At 51.6% G+C, this 16723-nt stretch overlaps 1 protein-coding gene across 3 annotated transcripts in view; it reads right to left on the reverse strand.

Annotated features, from left to right (window-relative positions):
- PRKAG2 (protein kinase AMP-activated non-catalytic subunit gamma 2) overlaps positions 1–16723 on the reverse strand; it is a 255974-nt gene that overhangs the window by 93446 nt on the left and 145805 nt on the right. For all 3 annotated transcript variants that reach the window (XM_044920129.1, XM_044920130.1, XM_044920131.1), the window contains one exon: positions 2271–2488. In XM_044920129.1, coding sequence (XP_044776064.1) covers positions 2271–2488 — 218 coding nt within the window. The remainder of the gene's footprint in view (positions 1–2270; positions 2489–16723) is intronic.

A 16723-nucleotide genomic window follows, 5' to 3' on the forward strand; every position in this document is an offset into this window, starting at 1 on the left:
TGTCTCTTCCTAAATGGGGTTATTCTCTCAACTATCACTAATAAATAATGAGAAGAAGCCAATATCTTGAGACTTTTATATCTCCTTTATCTTTGGGAGCCTCTCTGCTGGTCACCTCCCTCTTCGGTCCTCTCCTCTGCTCCCGGCTCCCACAGGCTCCTTCTGTACCAGATCGCCTCGCCCATAGGCTTCGGGGTAGGTTTGGCACAAGGCTGGAGGATTTCTATCGCTCTGCCCCAAAGGGCATCTCTGGCCAGGGGCTGCTTCTCTTCTGTGGCTCCAGCTCCTACCGGGCAGACACACCAGGTTCTACTCCCATCGGATGGGCTCTGGTAACCCCACCACCTCTCATTGCCCCTCTAGCCCCAGAAGAGTAATGGCTTCCTGCTTTTGACAATCTGGGTTGCCTCACGGTTCCCTTTTTGGATCTTTTTTTGTTCCATTATCTCTATAACCAAGTTTCTTTGTGAAGTGCCCAGGAGAGCCTTTCTAGATTTTCTCTCATTCCCACCCAAGAACGTGGATGACCTTCCTCCAAGGCCCATAGCTCTCCAGGGCCAAGCCCTATCCTGCTCCTCATCTGGACTGTTCCTCTGCTTCCGGGTCTTCCTGTCTCCAGTCTACCTCCTGGTCTGCTGCTGCGTTCCTGACCCTCAGACATGGCCCACAGCCCGCTCCTTCTCCATGCTGCACGTCCCCCTCATTCCCACTCAAGTCGTGGCGACTTTTCTTCTCTGGAAGGCTTTCCCTTCACCTCTCCCCTCAGTCAAGGCCCACCACTTATGCAAGGCCCAGCTTACTGGGCTGCACTGGGGCCTTCGCAGGCCTTATCAGACCACACGTTTCCCTTCCCCACCTCCTCTAGAGCAGACTGTCCACCCACCCCCCAGCCCCCCGCCAACCTCCTTTCCGCTTTGACTTAACTCTCATCTGAGTGTTACTCTGTTCCCAGTAAGACAGGAAGCCCTAGAAGGCAGAAACGACACCTTGCATTTGATCCCTCAGCACCTCAAACAACACTCTGTGAAGCCTACATCTCATAAAGCAATCACTGAACGAACAAGGGGAATAGTGACGGCATGTTCTCTGCATGACAAACACACCTTCTTTCTCTCCAAAGGTAACAACGCCTATGGTTGGACAGTGTCCCCAGAAAGCCACAGTGAGGTATTAGGCTCTGATGCCTGTGAACGTGACCTTGTTTGGAAATACAAACTGTGGATGTGATCAAGTGAAGACGAGGTCACACTGGAGCAGGGTGGGCCCTACTCCAACATGAGTGGTGTCCTTGTAAGAAGAGGACATCGTGAGGACAGAAGCAGAGATCAGTGTGATGCTGCCACAAGCCAAGGAAGAGCCGGGGCTCCCAGAAGCTGGAAGAACCAGGGAAGGCTCCTCCGCACCCCCCAGACACTTTGCAGGGAGCATGGTCCTGCCCAAACCAGGACTTGAGACCTCCAGCCTCCGGAGCGACAAGGCAATAGCTTCTGGTTCTTTTAAGCCCCCCAGTTCATGCCACTTAGTTCCAGCAACCCCAGGGGACCACTACAGCCACCAGACCCCACAGTCCCATCCACATAGATGGACTTCAGGGACACGGTTCTTCTGTCCTCGCTGGGCATAGGCAGAACACTGAGGACCCACGTTCCTCGTCGGACCCAGGCAGGGATGGAGAGCGTCTCCACGCTTCAGGCCCACTGTGTCGCTGCAGAGCTCATGGGTCCCGTTGCTCAGCCGCCTTCCTCCATCCGCACTCACTGACCCTCAGCCTCTGCGGGGGGCTCAGCCGCCTGGCTCGCCACACCACTGCCCTCCAAGAGCCTCATCTTTTCGAGAATGCTTCTGAGCACAAATGAAATCTTAAAACTCCAAAATAAAACTTCAATTTAAAAAAACCTTGCATGGTGACTAACATAACATAATAAAATAAAATTTAAAAAACCAAAACAAATAAAAAAAAAACAACCTTTTTTTTTTTTTTGCTTCGCCTATCACTTCTTTCTCTAGGCTCCCAATCTAGATAAATTCAAATAAAGCTTTTTATGACTGACTACTTAAAAGAGGCTGAGGCAACACACACTTTCTGGTCAGGTTCCAGGCATTACCACGTTCTGTTTTGTTGCCATTTGCCTGCTGCACCCTCTGCGTTTCTTTCTCAGCCCGGGACTCGTGATAAAATACACCCAACACGTCAGGGGTGCACAGCCTCGGCTTCAGTGCCCCCCTCCCGATGCCTGGAGGCCCGGCCCACAGGACGGGGCCAGACTTACGGTTCTGGGGGAAGCATAGTATGTCGGCGATGCTGCTGGAGGCCTGGCCACGCTCTGAAAGGAGGACGGGCAGTACCTCTGGCCTGTGTCCGGAGGGGAAGACGAGGCGTAGATGCGATTTTCCAGTCGCTCAGGCTCGTGCTTGTAGGATTCGAGAGGAAAGGTGTGCTGCTTGGCCACCTGGGTGGGTGTGGACGGAGAGGAAGAGAGGCCCGAAGCTGCGGGGGAGACCACAGAGCGCTGTTAGAAGTCTGACTGAGGCAGAGGAAGGCCGAGAATGCGCTTCCGTTTCTTGGTACCAAAAACCTCAAACGGCAAGAATTGGCATTATTAAATCCTAAATGTTGGGGACAAGTTTTTACTTACTTACTTACTTATTCATTCATTCATTCATTTATTCATTTATTTATTTATTTCTGCGTTGCATCCCCCAAATAGCTGTGTTGAAGCCTTAACTCCTGGCACCTGTGAAGATTTGGGAATAGGGTCTTTGCAGATGTCATCAAGTTAAAATGAGGTCACACTGGAGTCAGCTTGGCTCTTAACCCAACGAGACCAGTGTCCATATAAGAGGAGAAGACATGGAAACCTAGACGCACACTCAGAGGAGAAGCCATGTCACTGGGAGCCAGAGACCGAAGTGATACATCTATGGGCCAAGGAGCGCCGAGTGCAGCCGGTGACCATCGGAAGCCAGCGGTGAGGAAGGACGCTTTCCAGGGTGTCAGGGGAGGACGGCCCGGCTGACACCTTGGTTTCAGACCTCTAGCCTCTTAACCGGGAGAAGAAACTTCTGTTGTTTTATGCCACCCAGTGTGAGGTACTTTGTTATGGCAGCTCTAGAAAACTCATAGAGTCCAGTGGCTGGATTTGTTTTCCAAGAGAAGCAGAATCTGGATTCGGGTCTGGTGTCTCACATTTCTGGATAACTCAGTAAACTTTTTATTTTAAATTTGATATTTAAAATTTTTAAACCATGGGAGTCAAAGCAAAGATGTCAGTACCAAGCGCTACCTCTTTGCCACTCGCCGCTTCTGACCCAGACAAAGACGCATCAGGCTGCAGAGCTGTAAGCCTGGACCTCCTTTGCAGGGCTACTCCATCCGGAATTCCAGAGCCCTCTCCTCACAGTCCACAGTCCCTGTACACATGTGTGTTCCCTTCTCTGCTTCCACCTTTGCTCCCCGGAGGAACCTCCTATTCCTCGGGAATCAATTCAACCAACCCCTTTCTTCTGACTCTCCAGCCCTGTGACCCCTCTACCCTGGACTCGTGAGCACATCTCACCCACATGAGGTCACAACACGCTATTTAACACTGAAACCAAATGTGAAAGTATGTAAGTTTCCTGTCCCCAACAAAATCCCCCATCTGTCTTTGGGGCAGGGGTTCTGGGTTGGCCTTTTGGGTCCCCACAGCAGCCAATGCTGCCCTGGTGGGGGGAGGGTGCCTGGAAGATCCTCGCCACCCAACAGGCAAGGCGAGAGAAGGGAGCACGGAAGGGTGTGAGGCTCAAGCTTTGTGGGCGTCTTCTCTCCGTCCCCGTGCCCAGGGAGTGTTCAGGGTACATATTTCCCTGGTGGGAATTTCGGAAGGAACCAATCAAAGGAGGAGGGTCATCTTCTAGGGAACCCCCTTTCCCATGAAGCCATCCCAAGTGGGATGACCTCTGGGAAGCAGGTCTAGGTGAAAGCAGGAGATAGAACACTTGATCACCCATGGTTTTGTGGGTCTCAAAACTTAAGATACCAAAGGCCTCCAAAAGGTAAGCCCCCAACTCTTTTAGAAACAAAAGTTTTCCCCCAAAGTTCTTGAGAAGCAAAGCCCGTTTTGAGGTGGGGCTTGGGGGTGGGGGAGGAAGGAGAGGAAGGATTAAAAGCAGGAGATCTGGTGGTTTCCAGCTGTTGGGGGAGGGGTGGCCCGGCAGGCAGGGTGATAGAGGAGCTGCCTGGCCCACGTCTGGGCCCTTCTCTAGTGTCACGGCTTCGATGCTCCCCAGGGGTGCCCACAGAGCGGTGAGGAATGGGGATGCCCGCCAAGGCTCAGAGGGGGCGTGCCTGGGCCTTTCAGAGGGCTCTGCTGGGGGGCAGAAGAGGGAAGCTCGTGTGCTACTCTGTGGAGCCCAGCACCCCATGGGCCTCACGCCCCCAGGGGTGGTGGCTCGTCCTTCCATGGTTCTTCCAGCGAGAGTCCTCAGCTGGCCACTAGCCTCGTTCCTCACAGAGCAGCCCAGAACAGGCTAGTTCTCACGTCACAGGCTAACAGGGAATTTATGTTCTGTGCTCCCAACGCTCGCCGCAACCACTGGACACAGACGCCCCCTGGGTGCTTCCAGGGGCGAGTACTAGAGACCCAACAGATGGGTGAAACAGAGAGGGATGGGGGGCATTTGAACTCAAAGCTGGTGCCACCAACCACGTTCTAACAGCCTATGAGAGCCCCTTGGGCGAAGCCCCTGTGGGGGCCTGGCTCTCCATGTTAAGGAGGGGCCGCCCTCAGTGCGGACGCGCCCGCGTCTGTCCAAACACGGGGCACAATCCAAACCGGCCCCCCCATCTTGCCTGTGACTCTACCCCCAGACCCAGCTCGGACTCTGCTCCAACCACACCCCCAGGGCTGTTTTCAGAAGCCAGGACAAAAATGCCTCTGTGGAGGCATTCCGGCAACGTCTACCAAAACTGCAAAGGCACATGCCCCTTGACCCAACAGTCTGCTTCTGGGATTTCCTTCCGTAGATGCAGTTGCGTGGTTGCTGAAGGCAAGCGCGCGGGGTCATTCGTCACAGTGGTGCTTTTAAAAGCAGAGACTGTGGGGCGCCTGGGTGGCTCAGTTGGTTAAGCGACTGCCTTCGGCTCAGGTCATGATCCTGGGGTCCCTGGATCGAGTCCCGCGTCGGGCTCCCTGCTCGGCGAGGAGCCTGCTTCTCCCTCTAACCCTCTCCCCTCTCATGTACTCTCTCTCTCTCTCTCTCTCTCATTCTCGCTCTCTCAAATAAGTAAATAAATCTTTAAAAAAAAAAAATAAAAGCAGAGACTGCAGGTGCAGATGCTCGTCGGCAGGAAGGGGCTAACACGGCGACGGCACATCCACGCAGACAGCCATGGCTCCCTGACGGGCGCGACGGGCTGCCGCCTCCTTCTTACCTCTGAGACCGAGCGGGAAGTGAAAAGGCAACCCCCAGAGCCATCTGCACAGAATGACCCCACTCACAGTCTCAGAAAGGGGGATAAGAACGTACATACGAATATTCGGCCCGTCTGCACGTGCCCAGAGTATCTCGGGGAGGATGCGGAGGCACCGCTGGAGACAGGAAGGGAGGGAAGGGACAACTGTCATCGTCCACCCTTTCCTATTTTACAACTTTCATATCATGTGGATGCCTGGCAACTCAGAAAATTACTTTCTTCAGCCCCTGTTCAGCTTTTGAGCCAAGAGGCTGGCTGACACCATATAGACGCGCCTCCGGCCTCTTGCCCTGATCCCAGCTGCCCGCCCCCCCCTCTGGGGGGGGGTTTCTCCCCCTCTCCCCCCCCCCCCCCCCCCCCCCCCGCCCCAGGATGGAAGCACTCGGAGGGCAGGGCCTGGTCTGTCTCTCTCTCTCTCTACGAGAGGCTGTCCCATTCACAACATTCTTCAGGGATGAAGCCCAGTTGTCATTATGTAAGGGACATTCAAAGCTGGCAGACTTCCTTGCAAGCTCTTTGGGCATAGAATATTCCTTCCTAAGTGTAAATAATTTAAGAGAACATGACTAAGCAGCTGCCCCTTAAGAGGGCTCTTTAAAGCCCAAATGGTGGCTTCTACTTCTCCTATGGCTCATCCTCTGTGGGCCATCCTCTGCGTCCTGGAATGGTCTGAACCTGGTGCTACAGAGGCAAGGAGGATGGTGCGGGACACCCACAGCCCTGGACACAAGCTTGCTGAACTGTCTGGGGTGAGGAGAAGCTAAGTGGGCTTCCTGTCTGGTGGGGGTAACAACTGGCTTCTAGCGGAACAGAATGATTCTCCACGCCCCCAGGAAAGCTCCCCTCAGCGAATCCCTCCAAGTTCAAAAATGCTTCCATCTTTCCACCTGGCCTTCCTGCCTCCTCTCTGCCCCCTTCTGGAGTGGGTGGTCTCGTTGGGGAAAACGGGATGATGCTCTGGACTCTAGAGGGGGAGGGAACAGGTAAAATGATGTGAGGATTAGCAATATGTGTAGTTTAAGGTACAGGGAAAGAACCTTCCTAGGGCCAAAAATATGCCCCCTCTTTTCCCTGATACATGAACCATCGTTAAGAGGGGTAGAGTCTTGCAATAGCGACATCTTTTTTTGCATAATGCCTCACTGTTTACAAAGTGCTCCTACACACTCTTGCCCCATCTGCTCCCTGAAGCCATGCCCTGGGGGCAGCTTTATTTTCCCACTTTGTAGAGGGAGAAACCAGTGACCCGAGAAGCTGCTGGTCCCTGGTCCTTTAGTGAGTAAATAATGGCAGAGGGCACACCTGTAACCAGCGTCCTGACTCCAAATCCTAAACCCTTCTGCCAGCATTGAATAGGGAGATTGCAGGGAGATCACAAAGACTTAAAACAACATTTTGGGTGTGCGAAAGTGGGATTTCACAGGCCAGCGGGCAGGACAGCTTAGAAAGCACTGGGTGCAGAAGGGAAGTGAGAGGTAGGAAGGAGGGAAAGGGGGACAGGAGGAGAGATGGGCTTGGAGCTCTTTGGGCTTCCTCCCATGGGGTGGGCTTCCTTGTCAGCCAGCAAGAGTGGAAACGTGCTCAGCAGAGGGGAGAATTTTACTCGCATTTATGATGTTTTACCGGGAAAAGGGGGGATGTCTTATGAAAGAAAGCGGGAGGGTAAGAATGACATTCCTAAGTTTTTTTCTTCTTTTGATTATTGATGTCACAATTCTTAAATGAAGAGGAGAATGGGGCAGTGCAATCCCCCGTTACTTTGAAATAGACCAATTTATTTCCTAATCACGGGGCCAACTGCCAAGCCGAAGGCCTTCAGGAAGACCAGGGTCTGCTCATCCAGCTGCCAGGGGCCAAGCGTGTGCAGGCGTGGAGGAGGGGGTGTGTTCCATGAATCCGATGAATCCCACCTTTCAGTCCGGTTGGGGAAAGTGAGGCAAAAACCACACCCAAACCCAAACACACCATACCATATGCAGGGAGCACGGGGAGTTAAATGCGTGGAACACTAGAGCAGGAGATGCTTGGAGAAGGGGTGGGAAAGCCCAGTAGAGACACCAGAAAAGAGCTGGGCCTGCAATTTGGAAAACAAAACAGATCTGCCCCCCAATTAAGGCGACCTTCCGAAGGGCCCAGACAAGACTGGGCTGCGGCAACAGTACCCAGAGCAGACAGGTTTCCCCCGTTTTGTTCTTCTGAGAAGGCTTTCCCTCCTTCTTCTGCTTCTTAAGGACTTTGTTTAGGATCGCTGTCAGCCTCTGAGAGTGAACAATGCCTTTGATTCTCCTGGGGTAGCAGCCAGGATGAGTGAATAGGCACAGTGAGTGAGCAGAAACGGCTCCTGGCAGCCACACAGGACACCAGGCAAGAGGCTCCAGACACCGGGGAGCCATGAGCTGGTGACTTCACAGGGCCAGGCCGTATTGGCATGAGCTACGTCTACAGAGATGGGGGAGGAGGCGGCACAGGGGCGCCCCTGGAAGAAAGTGAGCAGACGTTTGCAGAAGGACAGCAGTGTGGTGTGGAAAGCGGAGGCCTGGATTTCAGAAGCCTTAAGTTCTAGGCCTAGTTTGCCACTAAGCAGCCATGGGCCCTTAGGCAAATCAAGCCCTTGCGTCGGTAAAAAAAATAAACCAGGTAGACCAGATGGCTGTTTGGGGTGCACATGCTCCCCCTCCCCCCTGCCCTTGGGCAGCACATGCATACGGTCTGAAATAACAAGGATAAAATTCATTCTGTTCCTGTTCTTAAACGTCCTTGCTGACCATTGTCTCATGAGAAGAGCAAATACTCAATTTATGCTGGATGGGAGGCTTACTTAGATGCAGTTTTAAAAACAACTAATGACTCGTTACAGAGATGAGGGGACTTACGACTTTGGTTCCTAACTTTGAAGAGATGATGACGAGGGTCATGGGGTGGGGGGGGATGGATGGTGGCACACGCAGGGAGAGGCAGGAGTCCCTGCTGCTCAGGAACTGTGCCACAAAGAGGGGCACTTAAAGGGTCAGAAAGCCTGGTAATACGAGCAGCACAACCGATGTGTGCACACGCTGGGTCTGGTGTGGTTCGAGAAGAAGCCCGTCTGCCACTCGCTTTGCTTAGGATGGCTGTTCTCCACAAGTAAATTTACTGCTTCAATTTTTAACCTTTTGCCTCTTGGCTTTCCCTCTGCCTGGTTATCCTCTGTTCCTCCTGGCACTGCCCTCCACGATCCCCTTCATTTTTGCCCTGAACTACCTGAGGTGGGACCTACCCGAGGTGAGACCTACCCGAGGTAGGAACTAACCGAGATGAGACCTACCCGAGAGGGGAACTCAGAAGGACAAGAAATCCCTTCCCATCTCTTCTCCCTAGGTTTCCCCCTTGAGGAGCCTGGGGGAGCTCGGGGGATACCAAAGGCAGTGGAGGCTCTGTGTCTAAAGGAATAAGAAGCTTCACTATCAGGAAATGTGGGTCAAAACCTGAGACCCTCTTGAATCCTAGGCCTTGAGATCTGAACCCTGATGGTAGGTTTCCAGGTTCTTCTTGGTTTTAAGGAACCAATCACGTCTTATGGCAGCTGGACTTTCTGGGGCATGAACTCTACTTGTGGGGTAAAACTAGACTTCTCTGGCCTCAGTGGGCTGGGGTTGCAATGGGTGCAAACATAAGCAGCCATTCTTACTTGCTCATGAGGAGGGTTTGGCCGACTGTCCCTGGTACATGTATGGTCTGGGTTTGCCCCAGTCCAGTGATCTGCTCTGAGGTTCTGTGTAGAATATTCCTGAAGAGTCCCCAGATGTTTTTCATTGCACTTTGGACAACTCTCTGCCTTCATTTCACATGGGAAGGTTTTGCTCAAAACCCTCGGTCTGGGCAGTCCCTGACCTCCATCTTCACTGAGTTAGCCCAACACACTGGACACACTGGACACAGTGTCTGGGCCACAAGTTGAGAATATGTTTTAAAATCTTTAATAGTTGAAACTATTCAAAATATGTTGGAGCCTGTCTAGAGTCATTTTGGAATCAAAGCATTATGGTAATTCAGTGGGTGAAAAGTTCTTTCTATTAAAAAAACACAAAAATCCTTTTAGGACATTTTCTAAGGTTCTTATTCTCCTAGAAGGCATCCAGGAAAAACCAGTTTTACAGGGCTCTGAATACCCCATAGCATTCTGGACCTAGTTGTTAGGTAGCAGGCTCAAGCTTATTGATATTTGCATAGTAAACTGGAAAAGAAAACAAAACCAAGACAGGGATGGAGAAGGAAATGGGAATCTGGCAGGGGTTGACTCTAGAAAAAAAAAGCCCTCCATCGCTTTGTAAGAGGGAGAGACTCTAGAACAATCCTAAGCCCTCAGTTCCTTTGTAAGAGGCAGAGATTCTAAAACAATCCATTTCAAAACAGATTCTGACAAGCAACTTGCTAAGGATTTGCCAATGAAGGGACAACAGTGATGCTGGTCCCTTCTGATGACGATCTTTGTGGAATCAAAGAAGCAACAGGTGTTAATTGATACTCTGTAGATTAATTCAGCTGAATGAGAAGAGTCCCCACCCTAAAGAATCATAGGGGGAATCAGCGGCAAGTGACCTCAGCAGATAAACATCCCATGGCCTCATTTTACAGTGGAGAAAGTGCAGGCCCTGAAAGTGAAGTGTCAGGTCCAGGGGCAACAGCTGGGTCAGAAGCGGGGCCACGCACAGCAATGACGTGGCTCTTTAGACCCCGGTCTGGTGTTAGAGAGGTTTCAGACACCGGCTTCACAGCCGTGGAGGGTCAGGGAGCACACCATCTGTGTAGGTGAGAGAAAAGAGCATGTGTTCACACAGGAGGCCGGCAGGTGCTTGGAGTCAGAGGTGGGAGGGTGGGGCGCAAAGGATACCCCTGTGGTCCACACTGCTGCGCTCAGGCTCTCTCTGGCCTGCCCAGGCTCCTCCTCCCACGTCCGCCAGCCACCCCCAGAGCTCCTGCAGCCTGCACAGTGGGGGTGGGGGTGGGGGGATGGAGCAGGTAGTGGGAAGCCATGACCAGGACATACTGGATTTGGGAGGAGGAAATGAGGTGACTCTAGGTTCCTTCCTGGGTCAATATGGTGACCACCATCTCCTGAGAGAACATAAGGGAAGGTTCCTTCCTGGGTCAGTATGGCGACTGCCATCTCCTGAGAGAACATAAGGGAAGGACACTAATTCAGTAAGAGACCCATGGGCTTTCAGACTCCATCAGGTGCCCAGTGGGCAGGGGAAAGGTTATCTGGCATTGGCCACAGCGGGGACTGGAAGATTTCTGGGCAGGAGCCCCCCTCAGCACCCTGCCCTGCTCGGATGTGCTCCCAGGTCAGGACTAGCTTTCTATGCACGTTCAGACAAGTCTTTCTAACCTCCACTTCTCCGAGATGCCTGCTTATAACACTGTCGTTCCGGCAAACCGTTCTGGCAAAGCCAGCCTGTCTAGCACATGCAGGTATCACCGGGATATAAGATGGTGGATCTGGTTGGAGGGCACGCTGGGAATGAACTCTGCTGATATGTGACCACAGGGAAGGTCAAGACCCCCAGGCTCCAAAAGCATGCCTCTTGGTGAGAGGTCTCCACCGGGAGAGCTTCTGCCTGAAATACTCCCATTCTGACCGGGCCTGCCCCCCGTGCCAGGAACATGGACGTGCCATTGTTCCCCATGCTCCGTCTCCAGCCCCTCTTGGAATTCCTCGTCATCTACCATCTGCTTATTAGTCTAGCTACTGGGGCAAGTCCCCAGAAACTGGGAAGGGATTCTGCGAGTGTGTCTGGGTCCCAGGACCCTTGTATAGTCTGCTGAAATTGATAAATGAAGCACAGATACACAAATTATTCTCTTTCCGAAATAACCACATGGCAGTCTAACTCCCCAAAGGCCAGGTTTTAAGAATTTGAATTCCAAGGGGTCTCAAAACATTATCATAGTTCCTTCTCCGAAAAGGCGGCTGGACTCCCACCGTTTCTGCTTCTAGCAGTAGCCGTGTCCCCTCTGAGGGACCCTCGTGGAGGCTAAAGATGTGATGGAAAATCAGTGTTGAGAACCAAACCGGGACAAGCCAGTGAGCGCACCTCAGCAGGACGCTGGCACACTGAGGTTCCCAAGCGGACTTTTAAAATCAGAAACCGGACCTTGAGTTCTTCCTACACTTTCCATAATTTGGGCTATTTGAATCTAATCAGTACGCCTGAGGAGAGCTCCTCCCTGCCACAGACCGCAGGTCTCGGCTGCCAGTGACGGGGACCCTGCGGCTCTGCTTGATGCCCCACTCTGGAGTTTCCTGGGTTCTTTAACCTTACCCTGGGGGGGCGCTCCCGATCCCCCCTGCCTCTACGCTCTGGGCTCAATCCCAGTGACAAGGGGATGTGGGTGATCTAGAAGGTGCTCGGAGCCACCGTCCCTTCCCTGAGATAAGTCTTGGGTGATTTCCAGATGGGCAAGACACACTATTCTACCAGGCACGATGGTCTGTGGGCTCCGGGAGCACAGTTTCCAAACCTCTACTCTGGAAGCCATGTTTAGCAAAGCAGGAGGAGGGGGAGGTAGAGGCTGGGAGCTGGGGAGATGGTCTGTGGGTGAGCGGTTCCAGCCTGGCTCTCGCCCTCCCGCCGGGGCTCCGGGCAGGCCAGGTGGTGGCTGGCAGCCAGCTGGGGGCATTCCCTTCCAGGGGTGCCGGCTGTAGCCGGCTGCCACGGGACTCCGACCAGGGCTCTCCTGTGGCCTGTTGACTCAACACATCACCTGACACCACACGCCAGGACCTCTGGGTGTGAGGTGCCAGGGAGACTGGACGGGTGTGTGCAAGGCCAGGGAGGCCTCAGGCCGGGCCGGCGTCCAGGCCACCTCTGCCACCAGCGCTGGTTTCTGTGGTGCTGGTCTGGGCTCTCCGCTCTCCTCATTCACCTCGCGAATAAAGGGACTGTGGGCCTGCTCCCGGGGAATTAATGGGTAGATTCCCTGTGAAGGAGGAAGAGGGGAGGAAGGAACGCCTCAGACAGAAGGGAATCAGGCAGCTCATGCTGAAAACACATGTCCTGGCTGTGTCCTTTCAAAGGCAATCCAGAACCTTATGCCCAGGATCTGCCTCGGCCCTCGACAAACACCACAACAATCCAACAATCCACAGCAGTATTGGGAGTTGAGGGTCAAAGATGACAGCATCAGACCTGAATTTTTCCTTGTGCTTTTAGTAGAGCAGTAACGAGTCAACCGGAGGGGACTGGCAAAGGCGCTGTCCTCCTGGGGAGCCCAGAATTCCTCACCTTCCAGTGTCTGACATTAACCACCACTGTCCAAGCTCGTTTTATGGGTAGAAGAAGCCAGCCTCCTATTTGTATGACGTTCAGGTTTGGAAGGTCCCTTGACCTCTTCCAAATACCTCATCTACTCCATCAATCTCTCTGGTGACCAAGCCTCCCCTTTCTCTATGTTGTTTTTACCTAAAGGACTGCATGCCCGGTTCATGGCGTCTGGCCCGGATACTGTTACCCTACAAATGACAGCAAGGAGGTGCGGTCCCCGGGAAGGTGAGTGAGGGGAGGAAGGACAGGGGCTGGAGCTCTGGATTCAGTTGTACCCAGTCAGCACACTCTTCCTCCACCTCATTTTCTCTCTGGTGCTCCCCTCCCTGGGTTTCTAGAATTGGGGCAGGAGAAACGATATCAGAACGCTGTGCTTAGGGGAGCAGGTTTTTCCCCATTTACCTTCTGATTCACTCCACAGCGTCAGCATCTATTGTTGGCTAAACTCATCTTTTGTAAAGCTGGTTTCTAGAGATCCCTGCCTTTTCTTTCTTTCCTTTCAATATTTTATTTATTTGACAGAGAGACACAGCGAGAGAGGGAACACAAGCAGGGGGAGTGGGAGAGGGAGAAGCAGGCTCCCTGCAGAGCAGGGAGCCAGATGCGGGGCTCGATCCCAGGACTCTGGGATCATGACCTGAGCCGAAGGCAGATGCTTAACGACTGAGCCACCCAGGCACCCCGACTTTCTTTCTTTCTTTCTTTCCTTCCTTCCTTCCTTCCTTCCTTCCTTCCTTCCTTCCTTCCTTCCTTTCTTTCTTTCTTTCTTTCTTTCTTTCTTTCTTTCTTTCTTTCTTTCTCTTTCTTCCTCTCTCTCTCATTCTTTCTTTCCTTCTTTCTCTTGAGCGTGCATGAGTGGGGGAGGGCCAGTGGGAGGGGGAGAGAGAGACTCTCAAGCAGGCTCCTCACCCATTGCTGAGGAGCCTGACGTGGGGCTCGATCTCCCGACCCTGAGATCATGACCTGAGCCAAAACCAAGAGTTGGATGCTTAACTGACTGAGCCACCCAGGCACCCCGAGATCACCGGTTTCTCGAGTTAACTTATTCCTCCTTTTTATGCACCTTGCACATTCCAATATTACGAATTATAGTATGCTGTAGTTACTTCTTTACATATCCTGTCTCTTTCACTAAGCATGATTGGTAATGAGTTTCATTTACCATGGTGCCCCAGCCTGGTACATAATCCCAGCATTGCTCACAGTGCCTATGTGGCACACCTTAGTTCAGCAGAATGCCCAACCAGCACAGTCCATAAAAGAACAAACAAATGAGCTGGGTTTCATTAAAATTTAGAACTTAAGCTCTTGAAAACATACCATTAGGAAAATGAGGAAAGATAAGTGGCAGGGAGAAAATATCGGCAAAACATACATGTTAAAGGATTTGTATCCAGAATATATAAAGAACTCTCAAGACTCAATAATAAAAGAAAAATGGTTCAGTAAAGAAAGTGAACAGAAGATTAAAACAGATACTTCAGCCAAGAAGACATACAAATGACAAGCACGCTGAAAGGTGCTTATTAACTATTAGTCATGAGGGGTACCCACTTTAAGACAGCAACGAGATACCACCGCACACCTAGGAGACTAGCTAATTCTCTCTAAAACTGACGATACAAAGTGCTGGCAAGGATATGGAGGAACAGGAACTCTCATATGTTCAGAATGGTGCAGCCAGTTTGGAAAACCGTTGGACAATTTCTTACGAAGCTAAACATATACTTACAGTACAGCCCCACAAAGCCACTAGAAAAGGAAGTAAAAACTCACGTTCATACAAAACTGGCATGCAAATGTTTATACTGGATTTATTCATAGTTGCCCCAAGCTGGAAACAACCCACAAAGCCCTTCAACTCGTGAATTAATAGACAAGCTGGTGCATCCAAATGGAACATTCCACAGTAATAAAAAGGAAGGAACCATTGAGATATGCAGCATCACGGATGAATCTCAAATGCACTTTGCTAAATAAAAGAAGACTGTACACTAGATTTTACCATTTAAATAGAAATTATAGGGGAAAAAGCAAAATTACAGGGAGGAGAAAATTATAGGTTATAAAAATTATAAAGGGGCATGAGTGAATTTTTTGGGTTCCATATCTCGATGGTGGTGGTGACTATACAATTATACATGTTTGTCAAAGCTCACAGAACTGTACACTGGAAAAGGTGAATTTTACTGTATGTAAACTATACGTCAGTAAACCTGACTGTAAAAAAAAAAAAAAAGCTCTAATATGAGTTTGAGGGCGGCTATCTATGCAGCCTGGGCTAATGGGGGGACCAGGTATCATTTTCCCTGGGCCCTGAAGGAGAGATGGGTAGAGTAGGGCTATGATGCCGACCCGGATGGGGCCGTGATGCAGACCTGAGTAGGGCTGGGATGCAGACCTGGGTGGAGCTGGGATGCAGACTTGGGTAGGGCCATGATGCACATATGGGTAGGGCTGGGATGCATCCCGTGTCTGCATCCCAGCCCTACCCATATGTAAATCATGTAATGCAACATTACAGTTGAGGTGGGACCCTGGCATGTGACCCAAGAGCTGCTCAGTTACAAATAGCAGCTAGACTCCCCCCTCCCTCTGGCCAGAAGATTGTTTTGGGAAACAGTATGGAGTGACCATGGCTAAGCAGGAGGAAAGTGAGCTCTGGGCTCTGGGAGCCCCTGAGCTTGCTGGCCTGTGCCCTTCAGGCCCATTGGGAAGGGGAGCAGATGAGGAGAGTTCAAAGGTCAGGCTGGAGGAAGGGAAGAAAGTCCCTGAAGAGTGCGCAGAGAGAAGCAGGCCGAGTGAGGCTCCGGCAGACAGGTCACCCAAGCTCACATTCAAGGCCGCTGGACAGACACAGCTGGGCATTGCCCAGAGCAGCACTACAGAGTGCTTTCGATGCCTGCCTCCCCTCCCAGGCCCATCCCTCTCCCTGGGAGTCTTTGTCTGGCTCCCCAGGGAGGCCCCTGCAGGCCCAGGAGGTTTCTGCACAATTGCGTCACTGTGGGGGGCTTTCCCCATTTTATTTAAAAATTTTTAAAGATTTTATTTATTTATCTGACACAGAGAGAGAGAGCACAAGCAGAGAAGCAGCAGAGGCAGAGGGAGAAGCAGGCTCTCCGCGGAGCAGGGAGCCCGATGTGGGGCTCGATCCCAGGACCCTGGGACCATGACCTGAGCCAAAGGCAGACGCTCAACCGACTGAGCCACCCAGGCGCCCCGCTTTCCCCATTTTAAAACATCGTGGTAAAATAAGGGTTTTGCTTTGGTTTTTAAAAACTTATATGCCAAGTACAGGAATAGTCATGAATATCTGAGAATATCTTAGTAAACTTTCTGAGTAAGCTAATCTGTGGATCACAACATCTTCAAAATTTTTTTTAATCATAAAATGCAAAGAACATAAAATTTACCATCTTAACTATTTTTAAGTGAACAATTAAGGGGCATGAAGTACAGTCACACTGTTGTGCAACCATCAGCACCCTCATGTCCAGAACTCTTCATCTTCCCAAACTGAAACTGTCCCCATGAAACACGCATCCCCGTCCCCTCCCCCAGCCCCTGGCGCCCACCTCTCTACTTTCTGGGTCCGTGAATCTGACCACTCCAGGGTCCTCCTGAACAGGCATCACACAGGATTTGTCCTTCTGTGACTGGCTTATTTCACTTGGCATAATGTCCTAAAGGTTCATCCATGTCCTAGCATATGTCAGGATTTATTCCTTTTTAAGGCTGAATACTGTTCCATTGTATGGCCAGACACATAGTACTTCCTTTCCTTCCCTTTCCCTTCCTTCCTTCTTTCTTTTTTAAAGATTTATTCTTTTATTTTTAGAGAGAGAGAGAGAGAGAGAGCAGGGGGAGGGAGAGAGAAAATCTCAAGTAGACTCCCCCCTGAGCAGGGAGCCCGATGCGGGGCTTGATCCCCCGACCCTGAGATCATGACCTGAGCTGAAACCAA

This window comes from Neomonachus schauinslandi, chromosome 12 (assembly GCF_002201575.2).
Source record: "Neomonachus schauinslandi chromosome 12, ASM220157v2, whole genome shotgun sequence".
Taxonomy (NCBI): Eukaryota; Metazoa; Chordata; class Mammalia; order Carnivora; family Phocidae; genus Neomonachus; species Neomonachus schauinslandi.